We start from the raw sequence: 22562 nt of genomic DNA, 5'->3' as shown, positions 1-22562 counted from the left end.
GTGTCTCTGAAATTACAACATTCTTATCAAAATGGTTGTAATATCCCTTATTTGTGAAATATGTCTGTAATTTTGCGGCAATTACATTTAAATTTGGTAATGGACACAGTATCCATAAGATTTCTTATTCGTGTAAAATGGATGTGATATCACAGGAATAACAAGTTAGTTTGATACTGCCTAAAGTAGACACCAAATTATTTATTTATGTTTATGGTTGAAATATCCCGTGAATCATTTATTCATTTGAAAAGCAGCTGCAGTATTCCTCAAATAAATGGTCATACGATCAGTGGAATTATGCGTGCAATATCAAAGACATTACTTATTCGTGTGGTAGCAGCTGTCGTATCACTAAAATACTAATCAATATAAGCGTGAAATAACCTTGATATAATTCGCCATATGACTTAAATAAATAAATAAATAAATTGATCGAACCATTCGACCTCATTGCACTGTGTATAACGAAAATAGTGTTAACAAAGTTTTATCGTCTTGGATACTTTGAAAATAAAATAAAATAAAATAACTCTTAACCCTTACCAGCTCTGTGCCAATTTCGCGGTAACTTCCAGTCAGACTTAAATGCTCCATCACAGTTAATTTATTCTAAAATTTTCAGTGTTAAAAACACAGTTTCTTAATTTTTCAGTGTTAAAAAAACACAGTTTCTTAATTTTTTAGTGTAAAAATACACAAACTTTCTGTTTTAAACGACAATTTTGAAAAATAACTCCAACGCAATGGTACACCGCGACATATGCACAGGCATTGATATATATATATACATATACAAATGTATATACACATTCATAAATAAAATCACCGGTAAAGGGGTGATTCAATAGATTTAGTCATTGATCCAGCAGACAAGTCGATGAAATTGTAATCCTTTTCCATAGCGTATGTATAGCGCCTGCCAAATGTAGTAGGTTGACGTTATGTTTAGTTTATTATTAAATTACATACTGTAACATAAACATGAGATTCACATTTCAATAATAATAATAATATTAAAAACACGTGATCAGTAGAGGACAACTTTTATTTAAAAAGGTGAAGGAATCGGCGTTATGTCAGCGCGTACACGTGCTTAATTAATAGAATGGTAACATGTCCCGCGGAATAATTTTTACTTTTCCGCGTTACGTAGTATAGCGGAAAAGTTCTGTTCTGCACGTTTCGTTTCATTAAACCGCTCGAGAAAGTGACCAGTGGTTCATTGTTTAGTTACAAATCGTCCAATAGAAATTAGCCGAATTGGGTATTAGGTAATTTGATGTAAAATTGGTCAGTTCTAATGTGCACCTCGATAGCATCAGACATACATTAAGTTTTCAAATGTTTCAAATTTTAAGATTAAAAATTTCATCTAACTGCGATATATGAACATAAAGAACCCTCTAGATATTAATATTTACATGTTAGTATCTGCATAACATTTCTAAAAACTATCATATATATATGTGTGTGTATGCGTGTGCGTGCGTGTGCGTGTGTGCGTGTGTGTGAAGTCCGAAAGGTATATTTTTGTTGTGTTTATTTGTGTGAAGTCCGAAAGGTATATTTTTGTTGTGTTTATTTGTAGTAAAGAGAACCTTTCGAGAGTGCGTAGACGTCCATCGAGTTATTCGTTTAGTTCGACTCTGAAACGTATTTTGCATAAAACACTATATAAACTACAACCTTTGTAAATGATAATAAGAAAATACATACTTTAAATTGAAACCCAAAAATAGCAGAAGTTACAGCATTTCTTAAATGCTGGGGAAAACAACAACACAATTTATCTCTCCAAAATACTTTACTTTTTGATTGTTCAACACGATCAGCCCGAAAGTACTGTAAATGAAATAAATAAGCTATTTTATCAATTTCTCTGGGACAATTAACCAGACAAGATAGCTAGAACAATAATAAGACTTGATACAGAAGAAGGGGATTAAAAATGATTGATTTCAAAGCCAAATTGAATACAGTAAAATGCAGTTGGGTTTACAGAATATTCAATGAAAATATCAATTTGACTGGAAAAAATGTTATATAAATGAACTAAAAAATGGGGTGGTAAACTGATTTTCTAATCTAATCTGGAAGAAAAAGACGTTAAAAATTGTTTCAAAATAAAATTCTCAGAGATATTGTCATAAGTTGGGCAAGAATTCATTTAGTACGACTATAGACATCTTATCAAAAGAAGTACTTTGGAATAACTCTTATATTAAACTAAATTCAAAAGATTATTTGATATTTCAAACAACTGGTTTTTTTTAAGTTACAATAGTTTAATTACCAGTATTTCTGATACATGAAATGGAAGCTTAAGAAATTTGAATATAAATGATTTAAAAGATAAGAAATGTTTTATAGATAAGGTACTGGGATTGAAGAAAAATAATACAATTTTGTATAAGATGTTTATAGAACATTATTACAACACAGATATAACACCTGAAAATAGGGCTCAACAAAAAAGAAATGAACAACTTGCCAACCTTGAGTGGGAATAAATATACAAAATTCGAAGTTAGAAAATTCTACTCCTACTTGGGCAAAATTTAGATATTTCATAAAGGCTAGAAAATACATTGAATATCAGATAGCTAGATTTATTCCTCCAATATTGAAGAGTACTTATGAAAAATAAGGTTTACCAACATAACCTAAAATGATCTTTACTAAAATTATAAAAAGACATCTGTAGGTTATATGAAATTTATCCATGTTTCCCTTTAAAAGCATTTTACTCTATCATTCATTATTTTCATCTTCTCTATCTTCATCCCTTCCTTAATCATTTTAACCGTTGTATGTTATCTATTTGTATTAGTTAAATTGTAAATATGAACTAAATTTGTTTGTACAGTAACATTCAATGGATAATAAATGTTAAAAAAATAAAACACTATATAAAATGCGACATCAGTCTTTCTCAGCGTCTTTATGGCGCCAAAAATATGTCGACGTGACATAAATATTTTCGCGTGTTAATGAAGACGTGCATGAATTTTATATATTTAAATAATGTCTGAAGTAACTAGTTCTTGTTTAACGTTAGTAATATCAGTATCCCTAAATATCTGTGTACGAATGGTATGAACTCACTCTTAACATTTCCAGATATTCGCAAGGGAGACTCACATTAACAAAATTAATCATCTAAGAATTTAGATCTATAAATCATATGTTAGAAAGGATATCGCGCGCAATTTCCAACCCCGTAAAATTAATATTGCACGGTGATATTGATGGCAAAAATAATTATTATCTTAATGATCCGTGACAAAACACACTATATTTCCCCCGTGAAATATTTTATTTTCATACCATTGCATTCAAGGTCATCATCCTCTATTCTATTGAACGTGTTTTTAATAGCAAAATATTTATTCTCCAGGGTCATGCATGATATAATAACATCCATACACTCGATCAATAATTCAGTACTACATCTACAATAATTTGATCATTCTCCCTCTCTCTATATACATATTCAAAATAATATCCCTATTTATATACATAGCACGATAATAATCCATGTACTCAAATAAATTTTAACAAAATAATCAACAAACAAATCCCAAATTCTGGACAAATTCCACAATACCTAAGCGGACAAGTTTCACGCCTATGACATTAAACATGAGATGTAAACTTAATGTACATTTCATAATATCATATAACATGTTTGCCATTTAAAAGGGGCTTTTTATAAGTTACCATTCAATATCATCGTACTACTGTGCATAACGGCACGTCTTGTTACTTTGAAACAAAAATAAAATAACTCTTAACCCTTACCAGTTCTGTGCCAATTTCGCGGTAACTTCCAGTCAGACTTAAATGCTCCATCACAGTTAACAGTTTCTTAATTTTTCAGTGTTCAAAAACACAGTTTCTTAATTGTTTCAGTGTTAGAAAAACACAATTTCTTAATTTTTCACTGTAAAAATACATTAATTTTTCAGTGTAAAAATACACACACTGTTTTAAACCTAACTCCAGTGCAAAGATACACAGCAACATATGCTTAGACATTGATATATACATGTACATGCATAAATAAAAGCAACATTACGGCGTTGGTTTAATGGGATAAAGACCATAATGTGTATTTATGACAACGACCTGACTTTCAAAAAAATATCTTTACCTATACACCGTCGTGTACATCCACCTAGCAAGATTCAACATTTAAATGTATGTTCAATTATATTCTTTTTGCTTTTGTTCAATTCTGGAACATTTCTGCTATCATCCTTCTGTCAGGGGATGTTCACAAAAACCCGGGACCTCTATCCAGTAACTGTGGTACGTCACCTACATCATCTGTCTCATCTGATAGTGAATATATTGATCTTTCTAGGAACCTTTCTTTTGTTCACTACAATGTTCAGAGTTTGTGTCCAAAACTCGACACGCTCTACACCGAACTGAGGGATTTTGACATCCTCTCTTTCTCAGAAACCTGACTTGGCCCACATATTCCAACTTCTGATCTAATTCTTCACTCGTTTGCAAATCCTAAAAGAAAAGATCGCACAGACAATTACGGTGGAGTAATACTTTATGTTAAAGAATACATTCATTATAAAAGACGCCATAATCTTGAAATTAATGGTACTGAATGTATCTGGATTGAAATTGTACTTTCCAACAAGCATATTCTATATGGACATTTTTAAAGACCGCCTGATACAGACCCTGTACATCACGCTTTGATTGTTGATTCTTTGCATCTAGCTATTGATACAGGGATTGAAAATATCTTAATTATGGACGACTTTAACTTAAACGTAATGAATACTGCTTCCTTGAGAAAAGTTCATGATATATGTTCTCAATTGTCTCTGCATCAGGTTATAGATTCGCCTACTCATTATACAGAGTCATCTACCTCCATAATCTACCTCATTTTTACTTCAATCAAACACCTTATCCATTCTAGTGGTGTTGGCGGTCCTTTTCTTCCTCAAGATGTCCGTTACCATTGTCCTATCTATTGTTTACTCAATTTAAAAAGCCAAAGCGGTTATGTTTTTACCGTCACGTCTGGATTTTTGAAAAGGGAAATTATGTTCTTCTCAGACAACTAGCCTCTGAAATTGACTTGGAATCTCAAAAAAAATGTTGATATTAATGTTTACGCTAATAATATATCGAATGAAATTACAAATATAGCAAAACAATGTATTCCAAATAGAAAAGTTCTAATACGAGAAAATGAACCACCTTGGTTTAAAAATGACTTGTGATTGCTTATTAGAAAAAGAAAACGTCTTTACCGAAAAGCAAAGCACACCGATTCGCCATTTCACTGGGAAAGATTTCGAAATTTTCGAAACCAAATCACCTCTAAAATCCATGAGGCAAAGAAACAGCACATTGACAACCTAGCCGCAAAGTTAAAACAAGAAAATCGGAACACTAAGAGTTAGTGGACTTGTCTTAAATCCTTCATTAAACCTCCTTCATCAGTCTCTATACCCCCACTTTCCTCTGGCGATAACATTATATTCAATGACACTGATAAGGTAAATCTCTTAAATGACATTTTCGTTGCCCAGACTCGAATTGATGAAAAACGAGCTCCCATTCTCCCTGATTTGCCTGATATTTCAGACCAGACTCCTGATGACATCACTATTACTCCTAGCGAGGTGGAATTGGTACTAAAGTCACTTCCTTTAGGGAAAGAGCTGGTCCTGACGGAATTAACAATCGTATACTTCGTGAACTTTCACATCAACTGAGTAGTCCTCTCAGCTCTCTCTTCAACTATTCAATTCAGATATCTCAGGTTCCTGACACATGGAAGGAAGCAAATGTTTCTCCTCTTTTCAAATCTGGCGACCCTTCATTAGTTAGTAACTATCGTCCTATATCCCTTATCAAGTTTCAATTTTCTTCGAGAATATGATATTCTTACTCCTTTGCAATCCGGTTTTGTTCCTGGTGACTCTACTGTCAGTCAGCTAACATACACCTATAACTTATTTGCACAGGCTGTTGACTCCGGTAAAGAGGTCAGAGCTGTATTTTGTGACATAAGTAAAGCCTTCGATCGTGTCTCGCACAAGTGACTTATTTCCAAACTGAATTCTGTAGGTATTTCCGGACGTGTTTCTTCTTAGTTCTCTTCGTACCTTAATAACAGAAAACAAAGAGTTGTTCTTCCTGGTTGCAAATCGTCTGAAAAGTTCATTACAGCTGGTGTTCCACAAGGGTCAATTCTCGGGCCTTTACTCTTTCTTATTTATATCAACGATATAGTACTAGATATCCAAGCGAATATTAGGCTCTTTGCTGATGACACTAACCTTTTCATTGTAGTAGAAGACCCTATCACTGCTTCAACTATTTCAAACTCGGACCTGCAGAAAATAACTTCACGGGCAGAAAAATGGTTGGAAAAATTCAATCCTTCTAAAACAGAATCCTTACTGATATCACTTAAAACCCACAGAAATATCAATCATCATCCAATCAGAATGCAAGGTGTACAAATAAATGAAGTCCGTAATCATAAACACTTGTGTATTAATCTCTCGCATGATCTGCGGTGGTCCAAACACATAAAATACATAAAAAGTAAAGCTTGGAAAAGAATTATTATGAAAAAATTGAAATTTCAGCTTGATAGAAAATCACTTGAAGTTATCTACATATCTTTTATAAGACCAATTCTAGAGTATGGAGATGTATTATTTGATACTTGCACACAAAATGAAAAACGAGAGCTTGAGCAAATTCAACATGAATCGGCAAGACTAATTACCGGAACAACAAAACTTGTATCCATTGATAAACTCATGACAGAGGTTAGCTAAGAATCCTTGGAGAAAAGACGATACAAACACAAACTTATTCTCTTCTTTAAAATGAAAAATAATCTCAGTATCTTTCAGATCTTGTCCCTTTGTCAGTTGGCAGTGAGCATCGCTTAACAATCAGGAATGCAAACAACACGCAAAACATCCTCACAAATACTGGCTTTTACTACAAATCATTTTTTTTTTTTTTACCTTCTGTTATCAGAGAATTCAATGCCTCCCACTTCAGACACAAAATGCTCCAACGGTTGCATCATTCAAACGAATAATAAATAATGACCTACCAAATGTCCCCAGCTTCTTCTTTTCTGGTGACCGCAAACTGCAGATCCTTCTCACAAGATTACGCACTCACTGCAGCTCTCTTTCCTCGGATTTATTTGAGAAAAATATTAATGACTCTCCTTTGTGTGAGTGCGGGGAAATAAAAAATTCATACCACTTTTCCTTATTTGTCCAAAATACATAGATCTCCGAACTGAACTACTTACTACGATTTCCCGACATTGTACCCTTCTATCAATGTTATCTTAAACGGTAATATTTCATTACCTTTTGATTCCAATATAACAATTTTTAATGCCGTTCAAAAATACATTAGAGAAACAAAACGATTCTAGTTATAGCTAGATAAGATGTAATGTTGCATAAAATACACATGCACACACGTCATACAATGTATTCCCTCACACATTACCTAAAAACATTGAGTATTTAATTGATTCAGCTATTTTCTTCACACTTTATCTTTAAAGTTCATCCGTTTATCTTTTCTTCTTTTACGTGTTTAAGTTTTTACTACTCTAATTTGGTGTTTAATTATTACATTTTACACTCACCATTTAAATCAGTATCAAATATCTCTTTCAATGAGGTTTGTTTGTTATTCCATATCCGGTGATTCTGAATCCTACTACTCAATTCATTGCTATAAGTCTGAAGTATGTTTTCATATTTAAACTTTAATTCTACTTTACAAAAGCACTTTTTGGCTTACTGAAATGTGTCATCTTTCCAGGTATTTCATATAATACTGTATTAACTGGTAAATAATTGTGCCATGAAAAAAAAAATGTTGCTTTATGTAATAAGGAGAGGGCAACTGTAAGCTAATATAGCTTTTTGTCCAATTCCTGAAATGTTGTATTGTAAATATTTTATGCCATTCTGAAATAAAAATATGTTTAAACTAAGACCATAAGAGCATTGTTAAGAATAAAGTACATGCCTTTCAAACATTAACTTGAGCGTACATTGTAACAGACTTTCATGACAGCTGTACTTTTTTTTGTAAAACTTGCCTTTGATGGTTTTACCCTTTTTGCAAGACATATGTACAAGTGAGGCTGCTAGAAGTAGTTTATAATCTATGTTATGCTTGGTTACATATTTTCAATCTAAAATAAATGTTTTGCGAAGTACTTCTTCATATGATTTAGTCATTTTTAATTTCGTGTAGATGTCGGTGCCCCATGATTCAGATAATAAATGGAAATATTTAATTCTTACAAACACCTTATTTTACGGAAGTGAACTGTTGTAGATCGTACTATATACAAAGGTGTTGTAATTTAAAAGATTACATTAGCACGAATTTATGTTCTAAATTACATGTCTTGTGTGACAGAAGCAAAAGAAAACACAGAATTATTTTTATATGCATTTCATTTACAAAATATACAATTTACATACACATAAAACAATGTCACTATGTGGATATCATTAATTAAGTAACCATACAAATATTGCTGTAAAAGATATAGTTTATAACAGTACCCTTAAGAATATGTGAGGTAATCTTTATCGATTACCTTTTTGTTGAATACTATTCTATAGTCCTTGGCTTCCTGTTTGGTGACAATAGTCGTGTGAATTCTGCTCAACTCGGATCTAGAGGGCGTGGACCCACTACCGTCCATGAACAGGCTCAGTCAAACCGAGCCTGCAACATTTTGGTTAATGTCGTGTTGGACGACCTGGTTTTTCACTTTCCATTTCCTTATCAGAATGCTTACATGCCGATTGGTGACATTCATCTGCGCATGTTCTATAGAAGCTACACGGTAGTTTTCCATTTACTTTTGCTGGTAGAACAGGTATGAAGAGACCGCGAGGCGGACGTAGTTAACATTTAACTAATCCTTCCTAACTTTAAATGTCCTCAAAATTGTATGTGATGGTTTTAGGTGCCCAATAGGCACCTTGCCTGTCTTATTGATGAAAGGATGTGAGGATGTAACATCTTAATAATTGATCTCCTGTGTATCAGATACCTCGGCATAAAATTTGAAACCGTCAGTTTGTTGTTTGTTCTGCACGAAGCTTCCAAAACGTCATCGTAATTTGAATGGATTGTTCCTTTATAAATCTAATATCTTTAACGATTTGTTGATCGCTGGTTTGGAGATCAAAATTTTCATCTGTGTCTGATACGTATTTTGACTGAGATAGATTCGTACGCTGAATTTTCCCCAGAATGAGTGCAGCATCAGTTTGGCCAAGGAGGGTAGACCGGGTCTGTTTTTAAAATGTTATAGTCTGAAAGTATGCCTTCTTGTTCGTAAAGCTTTTGTATGTATAACGTTTTATCGTTTTCTGTATGTCATCATTCTGGCCAGCCACATGCTTCTTGTTTTATTTTCAGAAATGTATTTACATATTAAGTGAAGAGACCACCAGTTTTAGAAATTGGGTCATACTGCGATACCACATTAAAATGGCAAACTTCATAACGCTTCAGGATTTCGTAACCTTTGGACAACGTAATTTTAACCTCATCTGTAACCCAGGTCACGAAGAATGCCCCGTCATCAGAATGCTTACATGCCGATCGGTGACATTCAACTGCGCATGTTCTACAGAGGCTAAATAGCAGTTTCTTTTTTGCTTTTGCTGGTAGAACAAGTATGTAGAGACAGCGAGGTGGAAGTAGTTTACATTTAACTAATCCTTCATAAATTTTAATGTCCTCAAAATTGTATGTGATGATTTTTGGGTGCCCAATAGGAACCTTTCCTGTCTTACTGATGAAATGAAAGGATATGAGGATGTAAAGAAACAAGGAAAATATCAAACAGGGAATGCCATTTTCCAAAACCGCAGCCTCCCCAAAACGAAACCCACAGCACACAGACGCACGCACGCACGCTAGCATACTGGTTTGCAACGGAATGTCACTACATGTGGCATACAACCTGAAACTGACTACACCGCTTTCTAGAAGTCGTAGACTAAAAATAAAATGCACCCTGTGGCTACATTGTCAAATGTCAAAGTATTTGGGGTCGAAAGTATAATATTTTCAATTTTGAAAACTTTAAAATTTTACCTGAAAGCCACTAAAGTGTCACGTGATCAATCTGACACACAACGATAACCGACATCAAATGTGGCACACACTTGCCTATCACTACAGTCGTTACACACGCGAAACTCACTTCAGTTTTTGCACACACGTGTAATTCACCACTGTGTTTTCACACACGATGGAAAGCGACGTCAAATGAAACACACTTGCCTACCACTACAGTCGGAACACACGCGAAACTCACTTCAGGTTTTTCACATACATGTAATTCACCACTGTGTTTTCACACACGACGGAAAGCGACGTCAAATGAAACACACTTGCCTACCACTACAGTCGGAACACACGCGAAACTCACTTCAGGTTTTGCACGCACGTGTAAAACACCACTGTGTTTTACACACACGACGGAAAGCGACGTCAAGTTAAACACACTTGCCTACCACTACAGTCTTAACACAATCAAAACACAATTCAGTTGTTGCACACATGTGTAATTCACCACTGTGCTTTTCTCGGACGACGGCACCGACGTAAACTGAAACACACTTGCCTACCACTACAGTCGTTACACACGTGTTACGCACTTCACTTGTTGCACACACGTGTAATTCACCACTGTATACAGTTTATATCTACTGACAGATATGTGTAACTTCAAAACAATTGTGGCGACGTCATACGCTTACGAAAAAATATATCAAAATTATGTTTCTTCTTGCAGTTTAGTGATCACCATTTGTTTTCCCATAGACATTCAATATGACATTCTGGCGTGTACGGCCTTCCATAAATAGAAACATGTATATCTAATCATTTTTTTAAGAACTCTTTTAGTTCCACCAAAATATCGGACGAAATACAAATGAATAATGATACTTTATCTGAGTAATGTCCGTGCGAATGAGATGACACCCTGTTTAGATAGTTGGCATGGCGGGAGAAATTCGTTTGATAGAACTTTTTCCAATACATATAAAGTGTAGCAAATTTTGTCAAAGTGTATAATAAAATACTGTAAATGCAGTAAAAATCAATTTTGAAAAAAAAAATCACTTCTTGGGCTTGTTTCCATGACTGCCATAACGGACAAACATTACCTTATTCCCAGATATACAGTTACCTTATTCCCAGTAAGGTCCCTGTACTTTTTAAACAATGTTTCGTATCATATTTTACCATTTTTTTGTACCCCCCGACAACAAAGTTGTAAGTGTGGGGGGGTGTATACTGGTTTCAGGTTGTCTCTCTGTCTGTCCGTCTGTCCGTAGACGCAATCTTGTGCGCACCATCTCTCCCTTATCCCCTTGACAGAATTTAATGAAACTTCACACAAGTGATCAGTACCAACAGTAGTTGTGCATGGGACATGTTAGGTTCTTTTAGAAAAAAACATTTGTAGAGTTATGGGACTTTGTTTTTTTTGTTACTATACTATATACATAGACACAATCTTGTGCGCACCATCTCTCCCCATCCCTTTGACACAAGTTAATGAAACTTCATACAAGTGATCAGTACCAACAGTAGTTGTGCATGGGGCATGTAAGGTTCTTTTAGAAAAAAAATTTCAGAGTTATGGGACTTTGTTTTTTTTTGTTACTATACTACATGTATATACATAGACACAATCTTGTGCGCACCATCTCTCCTCATCCCCTTGACACAATTTAATAAAACTTCACACAAGTGATCAGTAACAACAGTAGTTGTGCATGGGCCACGTTAGGTTCTTCCAGAAAAAAAATTGCGGACTTATGGGACTTTGATTTTTTGTTACTGTACTATATACATAGACACAATCTTGTGCTCACCATCTCTCCCTTATCCCCTTGACACAATTTAATGAAACTTCACACAAGTGATCAGTAACAACAGTAGTTGTGCATGGGGCGTGTTTGGTTCTTTCAGCGACAAAATTGCAGAGTTATGAGACTTTGTTTCTTGTTAACATACTATGTACATACAGCCTGCATATGCAATCTTGTGCGTGCCTAATCTACCAAACCCTTGCACACAATTTAATGAAACTTCATACAAGTGATCAGTACCAACCCTAGTTGTGCATGGTGCATGTTACATTCTTTTAGGTAAATATTCTGCATAGTTATGGGACTTCGTTTTTTGTTACTATACTGTATACATACAGTCTATATACATACAGTCCACATAATTATGCAATCTTGTGTGCGTCAAATTGCAATGTACTGTGTCAGTGCATGCGGGGGGTACATTCATCACCTTTAGTGATAGCTCTAGTTAGTGTTATTGTCAAACATGATCCAATACAAAATGTTTTACTAAGTTTCATTTAAGGTAATGGACCCGTAATAGAGTACCTCCTTTTTGAAGAGTATTCAATTCCTACCATAAACCTACTTTGACTGCAATTTTTAGGGGTCGTAGGTTCAAGCCCGACTGGGACCAACATTTTTTCTCCATATTTTCCTTTTTTCTAGTACTTTTTTATTTCTTTCAAGACTTATTATGGATGCATTGTATAAAAGTGGAAAATTTTCATTTTATAAGCGATTTCTTGCAAAAAGGCATACATTTCAAAATAAAAAAGAGGCAAACATTTTAAAAACGTCTTTTTTACATCATTTACAACAGATTTGTGACCATTAACATCACCTGTAATGGTTCCTACAAAAATCCTTTTGAAGCATAGAACTCAACCAAGCAGAATGATATTGGATTCGGTTTGACTGAGTCTGTTCATGAGAGGTAATGGAATGTGCAACACCTCTCACGCCCCCTAGCCCGGCTCAAGCGAAACACTATTACACATCTATTGAATAGATTGCATGATCCAAAAGGACCAGAAAATATAACAACACTGAATCCAATTACAGGGAGACTTTTTACAGCCGCAACACGGCACTTAAAGATTGCTGCTGCGATAGTTGATAAAATCTGTAATAAGATCCTTTGGAAGTATAGAAATCAACTAAGCAGAATAATAGCAGACTCGGTTTGATTGAGTCTGTTCATAAGAGGTAATGAAATATGCAACACCTCTCACGCCCCCTAGCACCGGCTTGTGCGGAACTCTATTACACATCTATTTGATCCCAAAGGACCAGAAAATATATAACAACACTGAATCCAAGTACAGGGAGACTTTTTACAGTCGCCACACGGCACTTAAAGATTGCTGTTTTGAATCTGTAAAAAGACCCTTTGGAAGCATAGAACTCAACCAAGCAGAATAATAGCAGACTCGGTTTGATTGAGTCTGTTCATGAGAGGTAATAAATTTGTGCACACCTTTCACGCTCCCTAGCACCGGCTTAAGCGGAACTCTATTACATATTTATTGAATAGATTCCACGAGGACAAGAAAATATAACAACAGGTGAGACTTTTTTCATGCTTCAGCTCTGATATAGGTTAGAGATCACTAATTGTTTTCTCATAGACTTCCATTATAACATTGTGGCGTGTTTGGCTTTCCATATATCTAATCACATATTTTCAATAACTATCTGGTCAAAGTGTATACAGTGGAATATCTCTAATCCGAACATGCTCGGACTAGAAAAAAGTTCGGATTAGAGGAGTTTTCGGATTAGAATAGTTTTTAATCTAAATTTATGCAGTTTATTATACATGATGTGCATAGAACTATTGTATAAATAGATCTGTTTAGTGTGATGTCAACTTTTATGTTAATTAATTTAACTTTTCAATATCAATTATGAATATTGATTTCATTATTTCTACATTCGCGCAAGCTAGCTAAAAAGAGAATATTTCAAATGTCCGGTTAAACTAATGATCCGGTTAAGTACCACTTACAGAGAATCAAATACCTGCTTTAAATGATCACATTGCACAAAAATATGAGCGGAAAGTACAAGACAAAAATTATAAATGCTAGAGTTTTGTTCAACAATCATTTATCCTAAAAATTACGCAAGTAAACAAACCTCAATCCCGCAGCATGTTTTAGATATCCTTTCCAACATGGCGGGACCCACTTTTCCATAAACCGGGAGTTGTACAACCCGTTTTCGGACACCCGCTTCAAAATATACTGCGCGCCAAAGTTTACGTCACAAAAAGTCAGAAACAGTTTAAACAAATCTCGAATATCAAATTTAACTGTAAGTAACAAGAAAACTACCCAAAACGTATTTTCAAAGTATTTTTAGTGTTAGTTTATGGAGTTAGTTGGTGGGATAAGCACAGATGGGACACAGGAACGTGTCTCCTATTCTGATTACTCTCACTGTTACATACAAAATGATAAGTGTACCCATCCCTTACATATTATCATGATAAGGCCTGTATGATCCCTTAGTGGGCACATGATTCTGAAAAGAAACAGAGAAAAAAAACCTTACTACTACTTTTTAAAAATCATTAACCATTTAGTTAAGAAAACATCGTAAGGTACACTGGTCTTTAAGTGCGTAACTTTTTGTGTGAAGTATAAAATTCAAGATAGAAAAGAATATAAAATTTGACAGTGGGGCGGAGCCTGTAAAAAACCTCATCTGTCAGACGACCAGAGCTTTCAACATGAAAACATTGGATTTATTTCTAAAAAACACATATTTTGGACGTGATATTTTGGGAATAGTGAAAAAATTAAAAATGTAACAGCATGTAAGTTTTTTATCATTTGCTTACCCTTTTAATTTCCATTTTTCTTCAAAACTACCAGCGTGACATTTGTATGGTGTCTGTAAACAAAGCGTGCGTGTGGGAAACCGGAAGGGGCGTGTTTTCCAGGAAAACTAAAACATTACCGGGGCCGGCCGAATACGGGTTGTGTCCCAAAATAGGTTGTCGCGGGGTATACTTTCAAGGGCTGGACAATGGAGGACGAAGTACACTGTAGTTTCTTCAGCTCCTCACAAATCTGGCAGGTCGGGTCAATATTTAAGTTTTTTCTAGTTGACTATAACAGATAAGTTCCTGTAAGAAGGCGTAGTTAGTTTTGTTTTCAATCTTTCTAATTCTCTCGCGCAAAATTCGGGAGCTACCAATGGAATAACTCGCCCCGGTACAAAAGTGTCATCCTTAAGAAAATTAAGTGTAGTATACAGCGGCTGCTAATCCAGTATTTGTTAACAGCACCATGTATCTGCCCCTTCCACTGTTGTTTTGTCGGTAAATATTCGATCAATTGTTGTATTGTTCCAAGATCATACCGCCACAAAATATGCTGAATTGCTATAAACCATGAAGAGCTTTCTACTGATTTAACTTGAAGTTGTCTATACATAATTTGTTTTTCAGCACTACTGTCTTCTTGAGACGCGATGGTATGGAGAAATGTTAAGGCGCGAAGATGTATTTGAGCTTCTACTGGTAGCCCTGTAATAACTTGGATAGCTGGGTTCGCTGTATTGTCAGGTAGCCTCAGGATTTCTTTTACCAACTTTCTCTGAAATGTCTCTAGCTTATGCACCAGATTTACCGGTGGCAGAAGAATTTCCATACCATACAACAGAACGGGGACAATGTATGTTTTATATAGATAAACCACGGTTGAAACATCGAGACCAGTTTGTCCTTTATATCCACTTCCAAATAAACTATAAGCTTTGCGTCTTGCTTTTTTTACATTTTCTTCAACATTCTCTCTCTGATTATTTAACACAGAGTCAGTACGTATAATACCCAGATGCAGTGATTTTTTTACTGATGAAAGTTTAGAGTCGTTCATAAATAGTGACTGTTGATGTTTCGTTCTACGCTGATGATGAATCCGTATATGTACACTTTTAGCAGGTTGTAACAGATAGCGTTCCATGTTTGCGAATTCTACTGCAATATTCAGGAGTTCTTGAGAGTCTGACGCTGCCTCGGCACACAGGCAAATATCGTCTGCACATGCTCTAGCCGAACATCTTACTCCACCTATTGTTGACCCTATGTTGGCATCTTGAAGTCTGTTCAGCAGTGGGTTAACGTAAATTTTGTACAAATCTGTGCTCAAGACTCCACCCTGTCTAACCCCCTGTTGCACATGAAATTCTGAAGATATACGCCCCCTCCACTTAATTGAACTAACAGAGTCTTTGTGGAAGCTTTCAAGTATATTCCAGTGCAGGTCAGAAACACCCATATGATACAATCGTCTAAGCAAATGTTGATGATCAACTACGTCGAAAGCTGATTTAGCATCTAATAGTATTAAATTTAATTCAGTTTTACTGTCTTTACTTTCACGGTAGAGTTCCTCTATAATAAATGCTGCGTTCAGAGGCGATGAATTTTTAGTAAAACCTCGTTGAAATATATTTTGATTACGACTCACATCCAATGAAATTCTGTCTCTCAGTATAGCCTCAATTAACTTTCCAATAACTAACCCCTTTTTTAGCATTTTAGGAAACTGACCACTTATTAAAACATTATTTATTATATCCAACAAGTATATCTGTGCTTCATGCCCACTATTTAAAATGTGCTCTACTGCCAAATTGTAAACATCCGGTGATTTCCCTGTGTTCAAGCTCCTTATTGCTTTTTTCCAGTTCTTGAGAAGAGACTTTTTTGACCTTGCCTGTACAAGTAATATACTGAAGAAGATTACACTCCATGATAACCATACTGTGATAAGGCTCATCAAACATTTCATTAGTTGCCTGTGTACCAAGACCCTCAAAATGCTCCTGGAAACCTCTGAGAATGTTTTCTTCCTGGTAACACTTTGTGCCAACATGTAGGTCATTTATGAATTTTGCGCCTTTATTTCTCTGCCTATTAACAAGTCGGTGAAAGGTTTTTGGGTCGTACTTTCCTATTGTCTATCATCTTTTGTTTTAATTCAAAGTCTCTTTTGGCGAGTGCCTGCCTATAACTAGCTCGTAACAACTTTTTACACCGGTTCTTCTCAATAAAAAGGTTGTTATCGCCACGTGGTTTCCCTGCATTCTTCCATACCTTATATGACAATTTCATGTTCATCGTGTTAATTTTTATGTCTGGATTCCAGATCTTTAACTTTGGTTTTGATTAAGATGTTTTCCTTTTGGAACTAGCGTTTAATGCAGAGTTATTTAAAAGGTCACAGTAATTTTCAATGGCCTTATTTACGTCTCTATCCACGTTTGGAAGCAAATTCAGATCTTCACGTACACTGTTTTTATACGCATTTTTGTTCACACTTTTCTAGTTCACCCTATCCGTTACATAATCTTCTGTAGTCACTTGTTTTGAACAAGAATATATTAATTCCATTTTGATTGGGTAGTGATATTTGTTACCAAAATCCCCTCAGCCAATCAGGCTACAGAAGTCGCTGGTGGTTACCTGTCATACTTTTTCGAAGTTCGCAGGGGACCAGTCTATATTAAACCTAACCCTAACCTTAAGTCAGTATGTTGTACACTCAATACGTGCGTGCATCCAATAGGGGCGATTTAATGTTGGCGTCAGCGTGAGTAGCTAGTGGCCATAATAGGTCACAACCAGTTAAATAGTTTTCCCTCTATATTCTATATAAAACTGACATTTTTCAAAGAGCCACCAAACATAGCTAGACCCATTTCAAGAACACATCCTTACCTCATTTTAAAGAGTTATGATAAAACTGATATAAAATGAAGAGAAAAGTAGGGGTCATGTATCTTCTAGAGAGATTTCTCTGGTCACATTTGCTTACTGTAAACTGACATCAAAATCATACTACTGTGACCTGGAAGTACTACTCATACATTACAATCGAGGTTCACTTCACCAAATACCACCTGCTGTCCCATTTTTCCTACCAAAATGTCACAAATACATCCACAATGAAATTTAAACAGAAACTAGCTTTAATTTAGACCTCTGTTGCCATGCAAAGTGAAAAATTAGTGTTCAAATACCTGGCAGCCATTAGGCCTAGTACACCGTAAGGACAATTGGCATTTTCTGTTTTCCGCCAAACTCTTACGCTGTGACCTCCCTTACCGCTACGCTGTCATTCATCAATGCCAGCGTATCGGCAAGGGAGATCACTGCATAGGAGTTTGTTTCTCCGTTTGCGTTTTCAGCATTCTCAGGCTGTTATGAAAACGGATTTATGTAATGGCCGAAAGAGGCTGAAGTAGCATACGAAAAAGGTAATCATACGGCATTACTAAGTGTCATTACGGATCCATTACCTTAAAAGGTTTTTTTTTCAAGCGTCGTTCTTTTCAATGAAATCAAAGTGACCCCATATTCAAAAATACTCTTAGTTGAATCTTAAAACATTTGTACAATGTTAACATATCAGTTTCAATGGTTTTAATGCATTTTCTATTACAATATTATGTGGATGGGTGATAAAGTTTGATTCCGTCTTACGGTTCAATGACACAGTGAAATAGAAAGTTATAAGAAAACTTGATGTCAATTCTGAAATCTTCCCATACCGCTCCATTTCAGTGGAAACGTGAATTGATCTGCATATCTAGCCATAGCTCAAAGACATGTGTTTGGAGACGTTAAACTATACCATGTTGTGATAGAAGCTTTTAAAGAAAACAGAAAAGGAAATTGACCTGCATTACTTTTGCTCTTAAAGTCAGTGTGAACTTGACAGTAAACTAGCGCCAACAACAGGGATCAAACAATCGACAAACGTAGTCAAAGTGGTTATTTAGTTATGTGGCAAAACATTTTTTAGTCTCCAATCGTTTGTATGACATAAGGGCAGACAACATATTGGGAGTCTGGTCTAAGTGATTTTTGTTTTCCAAACACCCACAATTTTGAAGTGGGAAGGGCTACGAGGTAAAGGTGGGGATTGCATTAAAATTTTAGATTACCCTTGTTCATTCGTCTGGGATTTCACACAGCCAGATTAGAGTTATGACACTTGGCTTGCTAAAAGTATGCATTTAGTGAAAGGAAGTGGCGCCATATGGACACACATCTAGTTTTCGCGATATTACCTATAACTGTGTCGGTGCGGCGTTAAACCCAACAATAGATAAATAAATTGATCTTACCCGAGTGTTTCCATCAGGTGAATATGTGGATTCTGACTGGCTGTCTTTGTCAAGAGTCCTCATTATTTGTACATAAGTTAGAATAATGTTGGCACTGTCAAACAATTAATACATGGTATAGTAGAATTAAGTAGTCTGGCAGAAAAGTAGAGGATGTAAGGCCTAAGGATACAATTTATAAAATACATTTTCTTCTTTTTATCAGACCAGAAATTCAAAACTTGAAGTGATTATTTTCCTTTATTTTCAAAGTAAGTTGCACAAAAATTAGCAGTCTGTAAAAGTGTTTCAAAGTTTTGTAAATGAATTAACATGAGACTCTCACTATGCAGTTAGAAGTTTGGCTCATATGAAGTTGAACCTATCTGAAGATTGGAAAAGAGTTCTACATATTTTGTTATCTTAACAGAATCTTTATGCGTAAAATCTTATTCAATAGAACCATAGTATAGCATAATCTTTCCTCTTTATTTTTGGTATGCTACAAACCATGTTGTTTCTTTGGAAAAAATCAAAGCAAGTCACCAGATCACTGCTAAATGTGATATAATCAATACACAAAGCTAATATATATGTAAGACTTTGAGACTAAATAACCTGTATAACATATAAATCACTGCACTATCATTATATATATAAACACGTATAGAATACACATAAAGTATGGCACACAGGTTTTTTTTGTTGTTTTTTTCAGGCCCCATATTGGTAACCCCGTTTATTCCTTTACATACATGAAACAATAACATACACATAATACTATAATCCAGTATACAAAAAGCAATGCAATAAAATGCAAACAACACAATGAATAAATATAAGTTTCAGTTTTTCAATCATATTTATCAAACATGTATCGATTCAATTATAATATTCCATATGTATGTAAAAGGAAAGTTTTTTTTTAAAATGGAAGATGTGATGCTGATTGATGAAAAAGGAAGGGGATAAATAAGAGAAGAAAAAAAGGGAATCGTTTCCATTTAAATTGAAAAACTATTCGATTTATGCTAAAAAAGAATGAAATTTTTGGGGTGGCTAAATTTCAGTTAAAAAAGACCATTTGGATTCATGTTTAACTAATCTATCTTTCATTAAAGCTATTTCTTTTTCCAGGGATATACGCAAATATAGATATTCAAGAAACTGTTTAAAAATTGAGATTGTCTTCCTGTATCTCATTCTAAAAATGAAAAACTTACATAATATAATAACAAAATTTATTGCGCTTTTCATTTTAGTATTTCCTGTACAACCAAAACAGACATCTTCAAAATTGACAGTATAGGGGATATTTTTAGTTTCGAAAAAATTGTTAAGTCTATTCCATAAAGCCTGCACGTGCTGGCACTCCCAATACAGATGCTCGATTGTTTCAATATTCATGTTGCAGAAATCACATAGGTTACTGGAAACCAGTTACATGTATATAAATATTTGTTTGTGGGTAACAAACGCATTAAGAATCTATACTGGAAACTTCGAAGTGTCATATCAATAGTAGTTGTAAGCGGTACTGTATATATACGCTTCCAGTTAATGTCGAGATTTTCAAAAACGTAATTCCATTTGTTTTTATGTCTTCAGTGGGCATACATTTTATTTGAATTTTATATAGTAATTGATTAGGTTTATCAATGTTTTTTATTTTATTAATTAATGTATTGTCCCTATTATTATTAAAGAAATTTTGGGTCATATATTTTATGCTGCTTTTTGGAATACTCTTTATTAATTTAAAATAGTTAAGGTAATCATGTTCCTCTAAGTCTAACATTTGTTTCGCTTCATTAAATCTGTAAAAAACATTTTTGCCGAAAGTCGAACAACTGGTCTATATATTTTATATTTTTATTATACTAATTATTCCAGAAAATTGTTTTGTTTTGCATTCGTATTTCCGAGTTATTCCATATAACATGGTTTATATCTTCTCTTATTTGGTCGTATTCATGGCTAATCTTAAACCAGGCAATTAGAATATCTTTTAAGAATATATTTTTATTGCAGATAAGATCTGTGTCATCTTTATTTAAGTTACATTCAAAAACTAGTTTAGCACCAAATTTTTCAAGAGCATTTACGTAAAATAGTTTCCAGGGACCTTTATTCTCGCCACATGTTATTCGTTTTACCCAACAGGCTTTTATGGAATGCAAAAAAAAACAACCTAATATCTGTTAATTTTTACCCTCCTAGTTCGTAGTCCTTAGTTAAAACTTTAAGTTTTATTTTCTCAGATTTATTATCCCGTATAAAACTAAAGACCGTTTGGATAATATCTGTTATAATTTTTTCTGATGGATTCGGCAAGACAGTAAAGGGATATATGAGTTTTGGCAGAGCAAACGTTTTTACTACAGTCACTTTACCTAAAAGAGTGAGCTTTCGGTGTTGCCATTGTTTTAAACAGTTTTTGAATTCTTGTAATTTCGGCTCAAAGTTTAATTTTATATTTGATTCCCTGTCATTATAAAATGTCATACCAAGAGTTTTTGCGCTTTTTGATGTCCAAATGAAATCTTTCTTTGTTGCGTATTTCACATCTGAGTTTTTTAATGATCCTACTCTAAGTATTATTGTTTTTGTTATATTAAGAGTAAGTCCCGAAACATTGCCAAAATCAGCTATAACATCTATTAATCTCTCAAACGATTCTTTATTACCCTTATTAATAAATGTTGCATCATCTGCAAAAAAGTGTTTGCTTTATTTGAGTATTTCCTATATTGATTCCTTTGATGTGTTCATCTTTTCTTATAGTATTAGTTAATAATTCCATGCAAACGATAAACAGCGAAGAAGAAAGAGGACAGCCTTGTCGCACCCCACGTTCAATTTGAACACTTTCTGATAAAAAAAAAACCATTGTTAATAATCAGACTGGTGATATCACTATAAAAGAGCTTTACCCATTTTATTAAAGACTGTCCAAAATTGAAGTGCTTTAATCTTAGCATTATAAAATCATGGCTTAAACTATCAAATGCCTTTTCATAATCTGAAAACAAAAAAGACCAGGTAAATTTTGTTTGAGATATTCTATAATTTCAAAAATAAGGCGCACATTTTCTCCTATATATCTTCCTTTCATGAATCCAGTTTGCTAATAACTTATAATATGTGGTAAAACGTTTTTAAGTCGATTAGAGATAGTTTTTGTTGCAATTTTGTAGTCAACATTAAGTAAACTAATTGGTCGCCAATTCGCTAGTGAAGTTTGGTCTTTTCCAGGTTTGGGCAATAATGTTAAAATACTTTGTTTTTGGAGGTCTGGCATTTCTCCCTTCTCATATGAATAATTAAGAGCGTTTATGAAGTATACCTTAATGTCTTTCAAAAATATTTTATAAAATTCTGTTGTAAGACCGTCTGAGCCTGGGCTTTTATTGTTTTTCATGGCAAAAAGGGCTTTAGTACATTCCTTATCTGTGAGTTTTCCTTCACATGTACATTTTTCTTCATTAGATAATTTCCTTA

At 34.4% G+C, this 22562-nt stretch overlaps 2 protein-coding genes across 3 annotated transcripts in view; both read right to left on the bottom strand.

The window, feature by feature from the left end:
• LOC128558933 (uncharacterized) overlaps nucleotides 1–4038 on the bottom strand; it is a 33742-nt gene extending 29704 nt beyond the window's left edge. Inside the window, exon 1 of one of the 2 annotated variants that reach the window (XM_053549266.1) lies at nucleotides 3805–4038. In XM_053549266.1, the coding sequence (XP_053405241.1) occupies nucleotides 3805–3855 (51 nt within the window). In that variant the 5' untranslated portion in view covers nucleotides 3856–4038. Of the gene's footprint in view, nucleotides 1–546; nucleotides 946–3804 lie in introns of those variants that run through there. The other variant, XM_053549267.1, reaches the window with a different exon arrangement.
• An 11095-nt stretch (nucleotides 4039–15133) lies between these two features.
• On the bottom strand, nucleotides 15134–16486 carry LOC128559140 (uncharacterized). The gene has a single exon (XM_053550316.1). It carries the CDS (start codon nucleotides 16484–16486, stop codon nucleotides 15134–15136), a length of 1353 nt encoding a protein of 450 aa, XP_053406291.1.
• Between the last annotated feature and the right edge of the window lie 6076 nt (nucleotides 16487–22562).

Source organism: Mercenaria mercenaria, chromosome 8, assembly GCF_021730395.1.
Source record: "Mercenaria mercenaria strain notata chromosome 8, MADL_Memer_1, whole genome shotgun sequence".
In the NCBI taxonomy this organism is placed as follows: domain Eukaryota; kingdom Metazoa; phylum Mollusca; class Bivalvia; order Venerida; family Veneridae; genus Mercenaria; species Mercenaria mercenaria.
The sequence above is the reverse complement of the archived record's forward strand: the minus strand, read 5'-3'. Positions and strand labels throughout refer to the sequence as shown.